The sequence below is a fragment of the Danio aesculapii genome, chromosome 22 (assembly GCF_903798145.1).
Source record: "Danio aesculapii chromosome 22, fDanAes4.1, whole genome shotgun sequence".
In the NCBI taxonomy this organism is placed as follows: domain Eukaryota; kingdom Metazoa; phylum Chordata; class Actinopteri; order Cypriniformes; family Danionidae; genus Danio; species Danio aesculapii.
In genome coordinates this window covers 8,841,802-8,862,326 of record NC_079456.1, presented here as the reverse complement: position 1 = coordinate 8,862,326, position 20,525 = coordinate 8,841,802, and the positions used below count along the sequence as shown (strand labels likewise).

General features: G+C 40.4%; 1 protein-coding gene across 1 annotated transcript in view; it reads right to left on the bottom strand.

Annotated features, from left to right (window-relative positions):
* Positions 1–20,525, bottom strand: part of LOC130216623 (SLAM family member 9-like) — a 57,933-nt gene that overhangs the window by 9,914 nt on the left and 27,494 nt on the right. Inside the window, exon 4 of the mRNA XM_056448514.1 lies at positions 20,404–20,418. Within this exon, the coding sequence (XP_056304489.1) occupies positions 20,404–20,418 (15 nt within the window). The remainder of the gene's footprint in view (positions 1–20,403; positions 20,419–20,525) is intronic.

Sequence of the window (20,525 nt, the reverse complement as noted above, 5' to 3'; positions counted from 1 at the left end):
TTTTTTTAGATGTTATTCAGAGTTGCATACAGGTGTTAGAAGCAAACTTTCCAATCCACTGGTCAGTTTCTTGTGTGGTTTTCACACTTTATCTCTCTCACACATCTCACACCACAGCTCCTTTACACCTTTATCACCTTAGACCTTTAGTCGCGTGTGACTGATGTCGGTTTCAGAAGCAGGTTAAACCACAGTGTGAAAAGCTGACCAACATGTTCAGTTTTACTGTTCTTTCACTGATGAGCCTAAACATTGTCTTAAGTTTAAAAACACATGTAAGTATAAACTTATAGAACATAAACAAATAATTGTTAATAATTTTAACAAGTAATGGTTAAATAATAATTTTATATACAATTTCTATATACTTTGGTCATTTTTAAAGATATATGTTTGCCTTTATTATGATGAAAAAGTATAGACATTAGCTATGTTTCCATCCAAAAATGCGAATGAACTTCATGCACAAAACTGGATTATCGCATAAAAGATGTGTGAATAAAGCAGCGTTTCCATCCAACGAGTCAAAGCGAAAAAAATCCTCACTTCCTGATTAACTGGTGCCAAATATCAACAGTAAAAACAGAATTTGCTGCGGTAGGAGAAGCTGCGTCAATCTTTTCTTCATCTAATAAATGACCTGCGCCTCAGAAGGCAATCCTGATTCACGCGCGGTGGCGTTTGAAGCTGTCAGACGCGGAGCACCGACGCTCTTGATTCTGGAGGTCGTTAATAATATAATAACACTAATACTGAAACAGTTAAGGCATTTTATAATGACCAAAACAACATTTCAGATGTTTTACAACGTGCTCAGCCTGCTGGTTTGTCCATTTACGCACATTTTCCTCATCACATGATCTCTTATAACAGAATCACATGACCTTTTTTAATGCGCATACTGGAATTTGTGCGGTAAAAATGTTTCCATTGTAGTTTATACGCATCTTTTCTTATCGAATAAAACTCCTACTCAGTTATGCGCATACGTTTTTTATGCACATTTTCAAAATGTATGCGCATCATGGCGTTTCCATCAACCGTTTTCTTTATGCGCATATCCAAAATGCGCATAAAAATAGGTGGATGGAAACATAGCTATTGACAAGATGTGCATTAGGGATTTCAGTCTCCTTCACTATGATATAAACATTATATTCTTGCATTGCACAACTTTTGTACGACTGCATAAAGTACACAAGGTCCCACCAACCTCTTTTTGTGCCTTTTGCCTTTATTGTGCTAAAGTGGATGGGATTGGGATTCAAACTTTCTGTAACTTTCACACGGTCGCCCACTGAAGCTAAGCAGGGCTGTGCCTGGTCAGTACCTGGATGGGAGGTCACAGGAGAAAGCCAGAAGTGGTATTAGTGAGACCAACAGGAGGCGCTCAACCTGCGGTTTGTGTGGGTCCTAACACCCCAGTATAGTGACGGGGACTCAGTGAGCTTTCGGAAGAGACGTTAAACTGAGGTCCTGACTCTCTGTGGTCGTTAAAAATCCCAGGATGTCCTTCGAAAAGAGTAGGGATTTAACCCTGGCATCCTGGCCAAATTTGCCCACTGGCCTCTGTCCATCATGGCCATCCCCATATGATAATTGGCTTCATCACTCTGTCTCCTCTCCACCAATCAGCTGGTGTGTGGTCTGGTGCAATATGGCTGCCATCACGTCATCCAGGTGGATGCTGCACACTGGTGGTGGATGAGGAGATTCCCCCCAATGTGTAAAGCGCTTTGAGTGCCTAGAAAAGCGCTATATAAATGTAAGGAATTTTTATTATTATTATTATTATTATTATGTTGAGTATTTTATAATTTAAAGTGGTAGTTTGCCCAAAAATGAAAATTAGCTTATTGTTTTTGGTGTCTGACAGCCTCTTGGTCAGTGTGCTGACATATGATGGGTACTGTTACCGACTCTGTCCCAGTCATTCCCCTCGCTGGCCAGCAGAGGTCACCATCCCCAGACTTTTAAGCATTACATCATCCATCTAAACTGATTGTGCACACACCTGAACTGAATCTAGTTAACGACCCACGCTTCCTATATAAGCCACACTCAAACACCAGTTCATTGCGAAGTCTTGTTTAGCCCCGGCCAGCATTACTGAGCGTTCTTTCCTGTCTGATCTTCTGAGTATAACCCCGGACTGTTTCTGACTGAGTTGCCTTCTGCCTGCCCACGACCCTTGCTTTATACACCGACTCTGAACCACGCTGCCTGCCCTCGACCCAAGCCTGTCTAACGGATTCTGAACCACACCGCCTGCCACTGATCTATGCCTGGTAAACACTCTGTGTCTGTCAACCGCCAGCCCCAAGACCATTATTGATTACTGTTGATGTGTGTTCGCACTTTAGTGCATATTGGATGTTTGTGTTTGACTGTGACTAATAAATACTGCATAATGGATCCCTCCGTGTCAGTCTCCTTGTTACAGGTACATTTTTATTTAATTTTCAAAATAGGTCATCTCTTTCTGATGAAATAGCCCTTTAGTAGGTCAGAATTTGTTCATTATCCCTAAAAACACTGAATACTTAAGTTTATTAATAGAGATGTCATTTACATTTGAATTAGATTAGGTTGTCCCTAATCCTTTTCGTCCTAGTATCATAAATGTTACACTGACTGCTGAAAAAGTCTTGATAATTCAATTCATCTTTATTTCTGTAGCGCTTTTTAACATGGTAGATAGTGTCAAAGCAGCTTAACACAGATTAACAAAAGAAAGTAAAAGCCATCATATTTCAAACTGTGGAATTCAGACATAGTCAATATAATATTCACACAATGGGCTTACGGTATATTGTAAAACTTAAATAAATGTTAAGAACTTATTCAACATTTTATTTGTTATTAGTTTTCGGCTCCTATACTCTCAAATTCCTCCGCATTATTTCACGGATATTCAAAAAAGTTGCAGGTTCTGTCTGGTGCTGTTCATGGGGTAAGAAAAAAAGATTTTAAAGGACAACACATAATATATATGAATCTATATATTATGAAGTTTATATTATACTATATATTATATCTATATATTATGAAGTTCAACACTAAAGCAACAATGTGCTGAAATGTAAAAAGTTGTGATCAAACTAATAGCAAAGTGCATGGAATATAAACAGCTTCACGCTTATTTCCGTGACTGTTTGCAATTTTTTTTTTTTTCTTCTCAGCTTCTCATTTCACACTCGCAGGTTTTTTTTCACTCTTGAGGTGAATATTTTCCTTGATGTCAACAGAGGCATGATGAGGTTAAAGTTTGTCACCTTTATCAAAACATTTTAAGATTTAGATATTTGCTAAAGCATTTCATACTCAATGCCATTTTTAGTGCAGTGAATTGACCAGTAGTCTCTGTGCTACTGTAAAGTAAAGCAAAGAAGATTTAGAAGATCTTTTTTACATCATTAAATAGAGATGTCTTTAAAATGTGCTGGTGAGGAAATTCAACCAGTTGAAAAATCCTCAATAATTTCAGATATGTAGAGGATATAAAAGAGAAGGAAAGAGCACCTGACTCATTATTTTTAAAAATTAAGATTGAAAGTAAAACAAATGACGGTAACCTTATTATTAAAGAAACCAACAAGAATAAAGCTAATAGAGAAATTGAGATTAAAGTCAATGGTGAAGAAATTTAATCAGCTCAGGATTTCATCAAAATTTGATCATGGTGGATAAAATATGCCCCTCAAGTCAAGCACATTGGGCTTTGAGTTATTGGTAGTAAAGGTTTTATTACACCCTGAGTAATAAAGGTACAAATGCTGTCACTGTGGTGGTAAGATTTCAAAAAGTACACATTTTTACTTTCTAGGTCCTAGTATGTAACTTTAAGGTACTATTGTGTAGGCCTGGCACAATAATCAATATATGGACTTATCGCACCACACATGGACCTCAATCACTTTTGGTTATACAATATATATATCGCCCATACATAAAAACCATTTCTAGCAACATTTGAGCTGATTCAGGAACATCTCTATCTCAATTGGAGGTGTCATTGTGGTTAAAAAAACACTATATTTTTATGTGGAGTTTTTATTTTTTAGCGGTTTCTGTGTTTTCAAGAGTTCACACTTAGCTGATGACTGATTATAAAGCGTGTTTGGCATGCTGTCTCGGGAGAGAGCCCTGAGCTCATAAGATCCTCGAGCCCAGGGCTCCCTCCTGTTGCAGGGCGAGAGGGGAGTATGAGTTCAGGTAGATCTCAAAACTTCCCTGCGGTAGTAGCTAATGAACAAATAGGGATTGCTATGAAGAGATACCTACATACTAGGAGCATGTCTATGGTGCCGATTTGGAATAGTCAATTAACTTAACTTGCATGTTATTGAACTGTGGGAGGAAACCGGGGGGAACCCATGCGAACATGGGGAGAACACGTAAACTCCTCACAGAATTGTCGACTGGCTTGGAAATGACTAGAACCAGTGATGTTCTTGCTGCGAGGCAACAGTGCTAACCACTGGGCCACTGGGCCACTGTGCCACCCATCTAGGAAAGGAGGAGGAGTAGGAATGGAGGTGGCATTCTTTAAAACGAAGATGGCTGTGGTATGGAACTTAGGGTATTTATAGTGGCTTAGGAATTGTCTGATTGGTAAATCATAAATTGGCTAATGCAGGACCAGCTGTGTTCAATCATAAGTAAGAGTTAAGCTGCAGTCACACTGGGCTTTGTGTGTGCGAAATTCTGTCGTACGGCGCTGCGAAAAGGGGCGGGATTAAACAAGATAATTAGACATTTAAAAAAGCCAGCGATTGCTCCATATTTTAAATTTCTGTCCAGAGAGGTCGTGTTTTGATTCTCGATTGGTCTCACGCAGTCAAGTGATGCGATTTCGCAGGTCAGAGTTCACCAAGCTTGAACTTTGCACCGCAGCGAACTGCAAAACTTAACGCATGACCTTGCGTTTCCGGTCTGACGCATTCGCGTGCGTATGAATGGAAGTCTATGGGAGGAAAAGCCCAGTGTGACCGCAGCTTAAGAGTGGGGAAAAGGAGAGGGAGCAGTGGGGCATTGAAGCATAACTTTGAAGGGGTGGCCGGGAATGGGCTTGGCATGACTCCTGCGGGAGTCGGAGCTCAGGGTAGACTCCTACGGGAGTCAGAGCTGTTGAGAGGTAGGAAAGCAAAGCATAGCAGTGCTTGGGGAACAAAAAGAAGGGAAGGGGCACAATCACTAGATAGAGCATTTAGTGAGGAACAAAGGCAGGGTCAAGCTCGAGCCCTTAACTTTGGTGTATGGCAATCAGCTGGTTAGGACCAGTACTTACTTGAGATGGTATTGGCTAAGGCGGATGTAGGCATTGAAAGCATCAGAGGACCAGCGACCGAGAGTCTGGTTTTGATGTGGGGAGAGACCTTTGTGGGCTGCTGTGGTGGCTGCACCAATTCTAAATGAATGGCTAGAGAATGATTCAGGGGGTTAGCCTGAAAGGCGGAGGATTTGGAACCAAAATGAGTTACTGGATGGTTAGCGTCATCAGTAAAAAGTGGGGAGAGGGCGTTAGACTCTTGGGATCTCCTTAAAAGTAGAATGGAGGGTTTGGAAAGGGCGTGTGGCGGATGGGGATGTTAAAAACGTAAAAGAATGCCTTTTGCGTATTAGATCTGTTTTGCTTAGCTTGACAAGGAAAGTAAAATCATCTTCATCCTGCAAAGTTAGATCAGGTATTGTAGTGTGGAAGATGGCAAAATGTAAGCAATTTTCATTGTAATAACTGTGAATTTTATTTATTTTTTTTTTTTTTGAGGTAGATAGACAGACTCTCTTTAAGGCATACTGCCTTAAATTGTACCTAAGTAACACATTTAGCTACATTTTTTTTAAAATGACATTAGATTATAACATTTAACTTTTTCCTAACACTAAAATTGGTTGGGTAATTAAGTGTGATTACTCGGTTATGCTGATTTCACTATATTTATTTACTGGTTATGCAATGGTGGGTTAGCTTGCATGTGTGGGCATAGTTTGACGTCTTAATCTTTATACTTATACTTACCTTATATTTTTTAAATAAAACAGAAAGAAATTAGGAAAATAAAATACGATTTAAAGCACTCATTTGGCGCTTAAGCTATCTGTCTGCATTAATGTAATCTATTGTTCCTTAACCTTCATTGATAAAATCAGTAATAGCGAAACTGCATATTATTATTATTACTATAAAAAGTATATTACTGCCTTAAGTTAGTAACTTTGGCAGTAATGCAAAGTAATAAATAAGTAATAATGCAATAAAAAATGCAATAAATGCAATAAAAAATAATGCAAAGTAATAAATAAGGACAACAAGCAATCTGGCTTTAAGAAAGGCCACTCAACTGAGACTGCCCTGCTCTCGGTCATGGAGGATCTCAGACTGGCTAAAGCAGACTCTAAATCATCTGTCCTCATCTTGCTGGATTTATCAGCTGCTTTTGACACTGTAAACCACCAGATCCTGCTATCTACACTTGAGTCACTGGGCGTCGCAGGCACTGTTATTCAATGGTTCAGATCTTACCTCTCTGACAGGTCATTCAGGGTGTCTTGGAGGGGAGAGGTGTCCAACCTACAGCATCTAAACACTGGGGTACCTCAGGGCTCTGCTCTTGGTTCACTTCTCTTCTAAATCTACACGACATCTTTAGGACCAGTTATCCAGAAACATGGATTTTCCTACCACTGCTATGCTGATGACACCCAGCTATACCTCTCTTTTCACCCTGATGATCCCTCGGTTCCAGCTCGCATCTCAGCCTGCCTGTCAGACATTTCACACTGGATGAAAGATCATCACCTTCAGCTTAACCTCGCGAAAATGGAAATGTTTGAAGTTTCTGCCAACCCGACTCTACACCATAAGTTTTCAATCCAGATGGATGGAGCAACCATTACTGCATCCAAAATGGTAAAAAGCCTTGGAGTAACGATCTGGCTTTGCTCCTTCTTATCTGCTCTCACTTCTGCCGACTTCTGTGCCCTCCAGAAACTTGCGTTCTGTGAATGAACGTTGCCTCATGGTTCCATCCCTACGAGGGAAGAAATCACTTTCCCGAACTCTCGCATTCAATCTGCCCAGTTGGTGGAATGAACTCCCTAACTGCATCAGAACTGCAGAGTCACTTGCTGTCTTCAAGAAACGACTAAAAACTCAACTATTTAGTCTCCACTTTCCCTCCTAATCTGCAACTGCCTCTCTGGCTATACCACTAACTGTACTCTCTCTCTCTCAAAAAAAACAACACATTACTAATGCTTTGCTTCCTAGACTTTACACACCTGAAACTTGTCTATAGCACTTGTTCACTGTTGCTCTTATAGTTGTGTAAATTGCTTCCTTGTCCTCATTTGTAAGTCGCTTTGGATAAAAGCGTCTGCTAAATCACTAAATGTAAATGTAAGTGAATAGCCTAAATGAAAGGAACAAACGGAACCAAAATCAGTCACCATGCCCCTCTATGGGATTAAATGCCTCCTCAGTTATGACTTCCTGGCGCCGGGCTTGCTACAGCAATACTTTATTATTTGTAGCGAGAAGAAATAAAAGCGGAAACTGTGGATGAAAACCTAGCTGGGGAGATGGCTATAACATAGATTATCTGTTCTTCAACGAAAAAAGATTGCAGACACAACACTGTGATGGCATTTATCATACAAACGCAGTTCGTCCATGCTGAAAAATCAAGCTTAAACCAGCCTAGACTGGTTGGTTGGTTTTAGCTGGTCAAACTGCCTGGTTTCAGACTGGTTTCAGCCGTTTCCAGCCTGATCTTAGCTGGTCAGACTGGGAGATGACCAGCTAAAACCAGCTTGACCAGCCTAGCCAGGCTGGGAGCCCAGCTAAAACCAGCTATGTCCAGCTTAAACCAGTCTGCTCGTTTCCCAGTCTGACCAGCTAAGACCAGGATGGAAATGGCTGAAACCAGTCTGAAACCAGGCAGTTTGACCAGCTAAAACCAACCAACCAGTCTAGGCTGGTTTAAGAAATGGAAATACTAATATTAAAGTTGCAGTAGGTAATTGTCTGCAGAAACATTTTTTGTTGTGCTGGTTGAAAGTCTCTTCACAGTCCAATAGTAATGATTCAAGTAAATGATCTAAATGTGTTTACATGTATTTTTATATTCTGTGTAAGGCATAAAACGAAAAAAATGTTCATCCAATTAAATATTGTTGGGCCGACATCTCCCATAATTCCGATAAGCAGCTCAAACTGTCGGTCAACAAATGCAGATTAGGGCTTTTGCCCATCTCTGTTCATGCATATCCGCCATGAGCGTCGCACGTTCACGACACATGCACACGAGACAGTCACGGTCGCGGCAAAATCAAATGGTGAATTAAAACTTTTTAAACACCTGAATCAATATCGGAGTAACTTTTTTGCACGCTGGAGGATGGACGACACCATGTTTGAAGTATTTCTGTTAGACAGGTAATGTTCTGTTTTAAAACTATTTTAGCTTCACGCAGAGTTGATGTAGTTTGGGTTGTTACAAATAGGTTATGCACAGACGTGTTGTTTAGCCGATGAAAGATTAATGTGAGTATTTTCAGTTTCATAAGGTCCTTTTACAGCATCAATAATGAAGATTTATCATTCATTAATTCATTTTCTTGTCGGCTTAGTCCCTTTATTAATCCGGGGTCGCCACAGCGGTATGAACCACCAACTTATCCAGCATTTGTTTTACGCAGCGGATGCCCTTTCAGCCACAACCCATCTCTGGGAAACATCCACACACACTCATACACTACGGACAATTTGGCCTACCCAATTCACCTGTACCGCATGTCTTTGGGGAAAACCGGAGCACCCGGAGGAAACCAACGCGAACGCAGGGAGAACATGCAAACTCCGCACAGAAACACCAACTGACCCAGCCAAAGCTCGAACCAGCGCCCTTCTTGCTGTGAGGCGACAGCACTACCTACTGCGCCACTGCGTTGCCTAATGTAGATTTATATTTAGTTTAACAACAAAACATCAGTAAATAGCTCTATTCCACCTAGCCTGCTTCATTGAGCTGAAGTTGCTTTTATATTCACATTGGGTCATCGTGCTCCCTATATTGTTTACCATGCTACTCTGAATATTCGCTCTGAAATAGCATGTAAGTGTGGCTTAGGAATAAGTGTAATTCTTGCACGCCACCAGGCCAACCACTACATACACTTCTAACTGGCGAATGACATGAACTAGTGGGTTGTCAGCTGTGGTGTGACTCATGTCACAGTGGGTCATTCGCGATTTTAGGAGGCGTGACTTTGAAACACAGTTCCTTCCCCGCTGTCCAAAGCTAATATGCTAACCGATTAGCATTTTGGCAGATCACCTACTGCACCTTAAATAACATTACTCCTCTCTCTGTAGAGCTTGTTCTTGTCAGTGCAATATACATTTTATGTAAACATAAGAAATAACAAAGACCAAAGAATTATGCTAAAACATCCGTACAAATGTACCTGTTTATTTTTTAACTTTCCTTAATGAAACAACACAATACGGCCTATAAATAATGTAGATAAATATTAAATAAGCAATAATGCAGCTTTCAGATTGTGTATTAATGAAGATAAAAGAAAATAGGCTTATGGCTTATTACTATTATATGATTAGATTACATATTTAACTAAGAATGGGTCTTCAAAGAAGCAAAATGTCTTATTTTTCTAAATAAGTGTAGTTACAAAATCCACCAGCAGGAGCAAACAGGCCATAAATGAGAGAAAGAGAAGAAAGCAAACAACACACACCATGAGCCAAAAGGCATAAATGATCACAGCTATACAGAAATCACGAAGATTCAACAAAATTTGTATAAATATAATGTTAAGACATAATATCACCACCATTATAATATAATAATTAATGTTCTTGCATTTATATTATAAAATTGTATTTTATTTTCATCTCTAAAGCAATATTGATGATTTCAGTTTTCTTTACTAATGAAAAACCATTAAATACATTTAATCAGACTTTAATATGAAAACTGAGTATCTCTTTATTAAAGTTTGTTGATAGAATCAAACTACAAATCATTCACTACGGACACATATGCAAACATGGATATGCAAACATGGAGCAAAATCATAAACAGGATAAAAATGGGATCATATAACTACAATATATTATTTATATTATAAATATTATATAATTATATTATATAAATATATATTATATATATATATATATATATATATATATATATATATATATATATATATATATATATATATATATTGTAACTACAATAAGTATTTGCTTAGGGTTAACCACGATATGCTGAGGTTTTCACCACAGTTAGGTAAAAAAGGTTTCACCTAAAACGTTAGGTGAAAGTTGAATGAGAAACACAGACCATTTATGCAGCGTTAAGCGATTTTTAATATAGTCCATGTTTTGTTTTATTATATATATTTTTTAATCTGTGAAGGTATGCAAGTAAAATCTTGTATTGTTGTGATCACCGTCTTCTAGGCTAAAAGATGGAACCATTTTGAAAGATGTAAAAAAACACAGTGACTGCTAGCCAGTTTTGTGGATAACACGACACAGCCGTTAGTTGTAATAATGTTACAATTAAACCACACACTGTTGGACACTAATTAAATGAACAAAATATTTTTTGATTTTTGAGTGTAATGTTGAAAACTTTTTATATAAAAATGTTTTTTAACAGAAAATATATTTTCTATAGGAAATAAAATCTATTTTATTGCTAAAAATGCAAATAAATGCATTGCATAATAATTATATTTATCCAAAGAGTTTAGTACTGAGGACTTTTTAAGCACATGGGTAAATAGTAACATTTTTGCTCCTGGCACTTTTGGTTAGTGCTGGGTGATTAGTTGAAAAGTAATCAAAATCGACACATTGAGACTCTATAACCGATCTAATTTTTCCAGGTCAATTTTTTCAATTACTTTCCCTACCATGTGTGGAGTCACGTGACCCTGCTCTGTTAAGGCTAATTTATACTTATTATACATTGAATATTATGAAATATACCGTTTAATTAATAATTTATACTTATATTATTATGATATTATACTTCTGCCAAGGGCACTTGTACAGTCCGGCGCAGCCTTCGCATACACCTCTCAAAAACATGTACTTGTAGTCACTATAATGCGTAGCGCAAGCTTTGTGATTGGTCGGTTTGGTAGCGGTGACGAGGGTGGACTGTGCAGAGAGCCGCGTTTTAGCTAATGTGTGTTTTAATTTCAGTTCTTCAGTGTTGATGTTCAATAAATAATCATAGATAGCTGATGTGCGTGTTTACTTCAATTATTTTAAAATCAAGCAACGCACCATACATTGAAAAATCTCTCACTTGTAATATTTGAGCATGTTTACTGGACCAAAAGTTCTATGTGAACTGTGAGGGCAAAAGCATAAAATAAATAATTAAAATAATCGTTTATTAATTGTAATCCAGTTAAAATGTTCAATTAATTGAGATTTTGATTTCAGGCCAAATTGACCAGCCCTACTTTTGGCAGTACTGCACAGAAACCATAGGTCTGGCGATGATGCTGTCAGTGCTCATTTGTAGGAGAGGCTTGTGTGTTGTTGGTAAAAAAATATGGTTTGTCTAACCTCATTATTTTGTTCATTATTTGACCAAAACCAAAAAGTGTTACTTTGTGCCCTGCTCTCCCCTAAACACAAAAGGGTGCCGGACTTTACAAACGCTGCTTCTTGTTTTTAATCTGAGTTTTTCTAGCTCTAAATGCTTTAGAAGTAGTGCAGAACAGGAGCATCTAGCAAACATGAACCGCAATCCACAAACAGCAAAACATTAAAACAATGACTGACCATGAACAACTCAAACGCCAGTGTGTGTATATATCTATATCTATATATACAGTACAGTCATGTGAAAAAGGTAGGACACCCTATTAAATTACAAACTACTGGGGGCCTCATGTACGAAGACTTGCGTTGAATTCATACTAAAACGTTGCGTACAGACAAAGCTGTAAATGTGCGTACGCTAAATCCCACGCATATTCTCTTTGTACATCCGAATTAAGGTCAAACTGAGCGCACGTCCACGAGTGCAAAACCCCTCACTGCCTCCTCCCCCTAATAAATATGGTAATGACTCTACTTTGGCAAAACCAATTGAAAAAGCAATGGCAAAAGCAAGCAAGAAGAGAAACTTTGAACAGAATGTGAATTAGAGGTGCTTCTTTCGGTGGTAGACCGGAGATAAACAGTGTTATTTGCAAGTTTGTCCTCCAGAATTAATAACAAAAGAAAAAAATAGAGTCGGAGAGTTTAGCTGACGCGGTTAACGCAGTGGGGTCTGAACATCGCACTGTGAGTGAATTTAAAAAGTGTGTAGGGAGATGGTCCGGGCTGTGTTGATGTAATGTTGATGGCTTTGTAGGGAGATGGTCCGGGCTGAGATGTTTGCATTTGAATCTCAACAACGGCAGTGATCAGACAACATTTTGAAGGAGCAGATCAACAGCAAGCATGTTAACAGGTAAGCATTAACAGTTTATAATTTTATTGTCTTAAATAGGGAAAGACACATGCTGTTCAAGCTTGTTCAGGGGCTTAGTTTTTGCCATAGGATGTATATACACTGTAAACCCGGATAAGTTGAATTTACTTAAAAAATTTGAGGAAACCGGTTGCCTTAAAAAAATAAGTAATGTGTAATGAAAACCTAAGTACGTTTAACTGAAAATGTTAAGTACATTACACTCAATTCAAAATTGATTTAACTCGACATGTTTTGCCAAGTTAACTTCTTTGCACAATTAATACACTTAATATCTTAAGTATAATGTACCAAATACCTAGTTGTATCTTACTTATTCAGTTCAGTTATTATCATTAAATTATTATTTCAGTTTTTAATCTGGTGCATTATAAATACTTATTCAGATCAAGAAATCAGATGAAACATTTGTTGAAAACACCCTGGTTAGGGGTAAAATGCTTTATTGTGTTTTTCTAAAAGCACATAAAACTAGGCACCTGGTATCAGGTGCAACGATTCAGAACACCACTTAACACTGCAAACTGATTTTCCTCAGTTTATGGTTTGTTAATCTGAATGAAACCAGACATATCAGTGCCAATCCAATAATATAAAATAGAAAAAGTGCATAACAGTGCAAACAACATTTTCCTAAAAGAAAAAAAAAATTAGGCACCTGGTATCTGGAGCAGTAGTGCAATGAGTTAGAACAGAACTTTACACTGCAAACTGACTTTTTCACAGTTTGTTAATCTGAATGAAACTAGATATATCAGTGCCAATCCAATGACATAAAATACAAAAAGGGCATAACAGTGCAAACAAGTTGCTTTTCTAAAAGAACAAACATTATTTCTCATATCTGGAGAAATAGTGTAACAACACCTCTTTACACTGCAAGTTGGTTTTTCAGAGTCTGAATTTTGGGTGCCAGCTCACTTTTACCCAGGTTAAACATCACCTGCTGAACAAAGCAAAAAGTGTTTTTCACGTATCTGGGATAGTCCAGGTGCAGGGCATATATCAGTCCAAAAAGGACACAGAAGGCCTGAGGAAGGTTGGCCAAATCATCCATCACCACGTTCCCTTCCAAGATGATTCCCACTTTGGACGGGTTCAGCTTAAGTTTCTCTTCACCGATGAAAAGCAATCCCACTGGAGTTTGCTTGTACATGTCATTGTCAGCTGTGTCCTTGCAGAGAAACAAATGAACAATCATGTGTTAGTTAGCACATTTTCGAAATGTTCACAATAAAAATACCCTAAGAAGAAACACTGTACACTGACATATAGCAAAAGACACTCTGTTCATACAAGATATGATGCCTGGCTTGTTCAGCTTCCTTTTCACTGTACAATTACAGCAAAATATTTACTGAACCCAAATTTTTCAGCAAAGTTTTTTCAGTTAATTTCATGGTTAAACCTACAGATAATTTTAGGTTTTCAAGAGGAGAACACGTGTGTGTGAGAGGAGAGAATACGTGTGTGTGAGAGGAGAACACGTGTGTGTGTGTGAGAGGAGAACGTGTGTGTGAGAGGAGAACACGTGTGTGTGTGTGTGAGGAGAACACGTGTGTGTGTGTGTGTGAGAGGAGAACGTGTGTGTGAGAGGAGAACGTGTGTGTGAGAGGAGAAGGTGTGTGTGTGAGAGGAGAAGGTGTGTGTGTGAGAGGAGAACGTGTGTGTGTGTGTGTGAGAGGAGAACGTGTGTGTGAGAGGAGAACGTGTGTGTGAGAGGAGAACACGTGTGTGTGTGAGGAGAACACGTGTGTGTGTGTGAGAGGAGAACGTGTGTGTGTGTGTGAGAGGAGAACGTGTGTGTGTGAGAGGAGAACACGTGTGTGTGTGAGAGGAGAACGTGTGTGTGAGAGGAGAACGTGTGTGTGAGAGGAGAACACGTGTGTGAGAGGAGAACACGTGTGTGAGAGGAGAACACGTGTGTGTGTGAGAGGAGAACACGTGTGTGTGTGTGTGTGTGAGAGGAGAACGTGTGTGTGAGAGGAGAACGTGTGTGTGAGAGGAGAAGGTGTGTGTGTGAGAGGAGAACGTGTGTGTGTGTGTGTGAGAGGAGAACGTGTGTGTGAGAGGAGAACGTGTGTGTGAGAGAGGAGAACACGTGTGTGTGAGAGGAGAACACGTGTGTGTGTGTGTGTGAGAGGAGAAGGTGTGTGTGTGAGAGGAGAACGTGTGTGTGAGAGGAGAACACGTGTGTGTGAGAGGAGAACACGTGTGTGTGAGAGGAGAACGTGTGTGTGTGAGAGAGGAGAACGTGTGTGTGTGAGAGAGGAGAACGTGTGTGTGTGAGAGGAGAACGTGTGTGTGTGAGAGGAGAACGTGTGTGTGTGTGTGAGAGGAGAACGTGTGTGTGAGAGGAGAACGTGTGTGTGAGAGGAGAACACGTGTGTGTGAGAGAGGAGAACGTGTGTGTGTGAGAGGAGAACGTGTGTGTGAGAGGAGAACACGTGTGTGTGAGAGGAGAACGTGTGTGTGTGAGAGGAGAACGTGTGTGTGTGTGAGAGGAGAACGTGTGTGTGAGAGGAGAACGTGTGTGTGAGAGGAGAACACGTGTGTGTGTGAGAGGAGAACGTGTGTGTGTGTGAGAGGAGAACGTGTGTGTGAGAGGAGAACACGTGTGTGTGTGTGTGAGAGGAGAACGTGTGTGTGAGAGGAGAACGTGTGTGTGTGAGGAGAACGTGTGTGTGAGAGGAGAACGTGTGTGTGTGTGAGAGAGGAGAACGTGTGTGTGTGAGAGGAGAACACGCGTGTGTGTGTGAGAGGAGAACACGTGTGTGTGTGTGAGAGGAGAACGTGTGTGTGTGAGGAGAACGTGTGTGTGTGAGGAGAACGTGTGTGTGAGAAGAGAACGTGTGTGTGTGTGAGAGGAGAACGTGTGTGTGTGAGGAGAACGTGTGTGTGAGAAGAGAACGTGTGTGTGTGTGAGAGGAGAACGTGTGTGTGTGTGAGAGGAGAACGTGTGTGTGTGTGAGAGGAGAACGTGTGTGTGAGAAGAGAACGTGTGTGTGTGAGAGGAGAACGTGTGTGTGTGAGAGGAGAACGTGTGTGTGAGAGGAGAACGTGTGTGTGTGAGAGAGGAGAACGTGTGTGTGTGAGAGGAGAACGTGTGTGTGAGAGGAGATCGTGTGTGTGTGAGAGAGGAGAACGTGTGTGTGTGAGAGAGGAGAACGTGTGTGTGTGAGAGGAGAACGTGTGTGTGTGAGAGGAGAACGTGTGTGTGTGAGAGGAGAACGTGTGTGTGAGAGGAGAACGTGTGTGTGTGAGAGAGGAGAACGTGTGTGTGTGAGAGGAGAACGTGTGTGTGAGAGGAGAACGTGTGTGTGTGAGAGGAGAACGTGTGTGTGAGAGGAGAACGTGTGTGTGTGAGAGAGGAGAACGTGTGTGTGTGAGAGGAGAACGTGTGTGTGAGAGGAGAACGTGTGTGTGTGAGAGAGGAGAACGTGTGTGTGTGAGAGAGGAGAACGTGTGTGTGTGAGAGGAGAACGTGTGTGTGTGAGAGGAGAACGTGTGTGTGTGTGTGTGAGAGGAGAACGTGTGTGTGAGAGGAGAACACGTGTGTGTGTGTGTGTGTGTGTGAGGAGAATGTGTGTGTGAGAGGAGAACGTGTGTGTGAGAGGAGAACGTGTGTGTGAGAGGAGAACGTGTGTGTGAGAGGAGAATACGTGTGTGTGAGAAGAGAACGTGGGTGTAAGAGGAGAATACAAGAATACCTGTGTGTGAGAGGAGAACACATGTGTGTGTGTGTGTGTGAGAGTGCCAGAATGAATTATGGCTTGCACGGCCCCTCATATGCATCTGCAACATATAAAAATGAATTTACTTACAAAGCAGGTCTTGAAGAAAGCAGAAGGATCATCGCCCAAGATGACCGGCAGTCCCCGAAGACAAAGGCATCTGACGTCTGTTGGCTCAGTTGTCTAGACGATAGTGAACATTGAATAAAACACTTTATAAGGACACTGACTGTAATTTACAAGAAATGACAAGAAGAGATTAAGGAAAAAAACAAAACGGAAATAGGAGATAAAATTATGAGAATAGAGAATGCAGAGGTAAAAAAAATGTGTAGAAAATGAATAGAAGAGGGGAGAAATAGAGAAGAGAAAAGAGGTGGGGGTGGGGGGGTGAGAAAAATTAGACAAGAAACAAAAAGGATAAGGAGGAAAAGCTGCATAGGAAAACAGGACTGATGTAGGTATGTTAAATTACCTTTGTCTGGCGTAAAAGTTCAGCCAAAAGCTGACCAGTAAGTCCTTTTTTCTTTTTGAAGAGGTCCATGAGGCTTGGAGACAAATGGTCAAGTGCATCCAAGAAGTTTTCTCTGAGATTTTTCCCTACCACTCTGCTAAATTCATAATAAACCTGAAACATGGCAAACAATGCATTAGTCAATGTTCACACTGTTTAATCTGACACAGTCAACACTACATGATATGTAGAAACTTAACACAAACCTGATTTTCTGTAAAAAGAGCTGGCCAACGATGCACCACCTGGCTGATGGCAGGCTTCTCGTTGACAATCTCCTTTCTGCGAAAAGCAAACGTCACATCCATCTCTTTCTTAACCAGGGATTCCATTGGCTTTGTCTTCATCATTTCATTGACCAGAACCTCACGAGCTACTTCCATGTTCTGGTCATTCATCCCCTCTGGAAAATCAGGCAGGAAATTTATTTCCCCTTTCTTTGGCTTCTTGATCTGTGTGTTGGGAGGATCGCCATTTGTAGTGCCACTTCCTCGCTTGCCACCATTGACAGTAACATCAAGTCGACCCAGCTGCCGCATTTTGGTTCTATAATTACCCATTTTAAACTTAAGGCTATTTTTCCAACCGTTCCAGCCAGAGGGTGACCCGGTTTCTTTAAGGCATGGGTGTGTTTGCACTAAAGCCTTAGCAACAGTCTCAAAATCTTCCTTCGTTGGGTATGCTTTAAATGCATACATGGTCTCAGCCAATTTCTCGAGTATGTCATGCTTTAGTTCTTTTGTGACTTTAAGAAAGCTTGCATCCCTGAGATAATGCAGGTTACCTTGGCGTAGTCTATACTCTACATCGACTTGAAATTTAGGAATTTCAAATACCTCTGGCCACTGAGAACTTCTATCCAAAGAGATGGACAGGATCTCAGTGTCTGCTTGGCTGCTTGTGTCACTACATAATTCAGAACCTCCAGGGACTGGTACAAGCTCAATGATAGGGATGATTTTGATCGTTGGTTTATCTGGGAGCTCAGACAAGTCTGTGAGGTTGCATAATTCATTGTTAAATTCAGGATCTTGGTACTGTAAGGTAAAATTGTAATTTGTTTGGAGAGTGCCTTTAAGCCAGCTAATCAAATCTTCAAGTATGTATGGTCGAGGGTTCATTGTCATCTTTCTTATATCTCCCTCAGAGACGATAACTCGCATTGTTAATTTCTGTTCCATGGCCATCTGGGGGAAAAAAAAATGACAGACAGCTGTTTAGCAAAGTACAAATCGTCTCAGTGTCACCATAAGCTCTCCTTGCACACTGTATGCTGATAATGGGAGGACATCATTTAAATCTGACATCTTCAACACACACACAGAAGTAACACTATCACAATGAAGTTGGTAAGATCTCAAATGCTCCCTGTACCATGCGGCCAATTTGTGACAGACAAATAGAATCTCTACATTAACTGCAACTATCTTGTGAATCTGGACGAATGCAGGGAGACCAGAACATGACCCAGAAGACAGTATCATGCCTGGTTGATACTTGATTCCATCTACACTGACAGATGCCGCTTCAAGCACCGACTCTGGTGTTGTAAAGTTTTGAGCAATTGCTGTCTGCACACTGTGAGGGAAGGTGGCAAGCAAAACTGGAGTTACCTTTGACATCTCAACTGATGGTCTGAAAAATGAGCTACAATCGAGATGGTAACTGACTGCCTTCTGGTGTCTTGTAGCAAGTGTCATGGCAACATTTTTAAAGTTCTGAGCAGTGCGAATTACCCTCTTAAAGAATTTATGCTTCCCCTCGAACCGCATTGTCCAAACCTCAGACAGGGGACCAAATTTCCTTACCAGCTGAGGATAATGTTCCACAAAGTGATGTTTTGGCCTTAAACGAAACTCTGGAAATGTTGCCTGCAATAAGCGCCTGTGCTCTGCTATCTTACAGTCCAGAAAGTTAAGTGTCTCTTCTGTATGCGTTGGTGCTACAGCTAGCTCAGTAATATCTTTAAGCAACATGAGAATTTCCCAAGTGTTGTCACCTTCAGGGACACAATGACCAATAAGAAATGGAAGGAGCCTTATGAGACACCAGTTCTCATGGCCATTTCCACCAATGGTCCCTTTACTGGAAAATCCCTTTCCAATAACCTGAGGTCGATCTGTTTTGTCACTAAATGAGTACTTGAAATACCTGATGGCCTGATTCAGCATATCTAGGGTGAAATAAGTCTTGCCTATCAGGTCTGTAAGGCAAAGGGACAATTCAACTGGAACAATACCTTCCAAAATATCATGCAAGATGTCAGGAGGGTACCCACTGACCACATGAAAGTGCTCAAGATTCTCAGTTAAAGGACATGCTCCTTTCACACCATAAGCTCGAGTCATTCCTGGGTTCTCTCTGATCTCTTGCACCTGCCTGTCATGGGACTCTTTGTCTCGGAGCTGAAAGAAACCAGAACATACCTCTTGTTGTTGAGTGTCTCTACTGCTTGCCACGCAGAATCTGCAGAACTTGTCGACAGTAAAACTCTCCAGGAAACCTGCAAGAGAGTGGGCAGCAAGATTGTCAGCTGCAACATACAAGACTGTACCTTTCACACTTGCACCTAGTTGCTCCAGGTAAACGCCATTCTGCTCCAATAATTTTAGATCATAGATCAGAGGTTGGAAAACCTTTGCATAACCACACTCCTTGACTGTGGAGGTATTGCACAGTAGAGCAAGTTGGATAGAGCTGAGGGTTGACCGATATTTTGAAGGTATGTTTGCAATAACCCAGTATACTGCACACATCTTGTGTTTTAGCTTTGATGTTCCAAGAGGATTGGCGACTTCAAAGTCATCAATGTAAAGTACAAGAGCAATTGTAAACTCATCTTTTGCAAGAAATGGATTTTCAGTAAAGTATTGCCCATCAGCATATGATCTGAATTCCTGAGGGACATGTACTTTCTCTGACATAGCTTTGTCTAAAACATCAGTTTTGTTAAGCAACTTCTGTAGCATAGGAACAATGGGAACATATGCAAGAGTTTTTTTGCCTTTCTCCACAACATATTCAATTGGATTTACCAGTGGAAACTCTCTACGCACATAGGCTGCTCTTTTTTTGGCAGTTCCTAAAGGTCCATCTTTGGAACAATGTGTCATCATGTTACTTTCTGACACAGCACTGATAATCTCTTTAATAACAGTCTCATCCATGTCAGCACAATATTTGTTTAATATGCCCCTGACTCTGTGTTGTACAAGTGGTTGTGAGAGCTTATTGATTTGACAGAGCTGCTCTATCACATCTTGCACTGAACTCTCTGGTATGTGTAAAACAGTGTGCATCTTTAGTAGTAAAGATGCCAAGTTGTGCTGAAGCTGTTTTTCTAAATCGTGCAGATCAGATTCAGTTACCTCATTCAACTCTTCTGTGTCCTCAATATCACCAGCATCTGACATCTGCTCTTGTGAAGCATTACTGTCATGGCTTATAATATTGTCACCAACAATTTCTGATTTAAACCTCTTTGAGATCTGTTTTTTGTGTACTTTACTCTTGTGTGCTTTGAAGGTGGAGTAAACACTGCTTTCAAAATTACAGTCTTCATAAGGGCATCTGACTTTATGATTTACTTTTAGATGTGCACGATGTAGATGAGTGAAAAAGTCACTCTCTGAACAAGACTCTGTAAATCCACAGGACAGACAACTAAACTTAGTTGGTATACTTTGTTGCTGATTTGGAGTTTTTGGGTGAATGCGGGATAGGTGAACTTTTAGTGCATTTAATGAT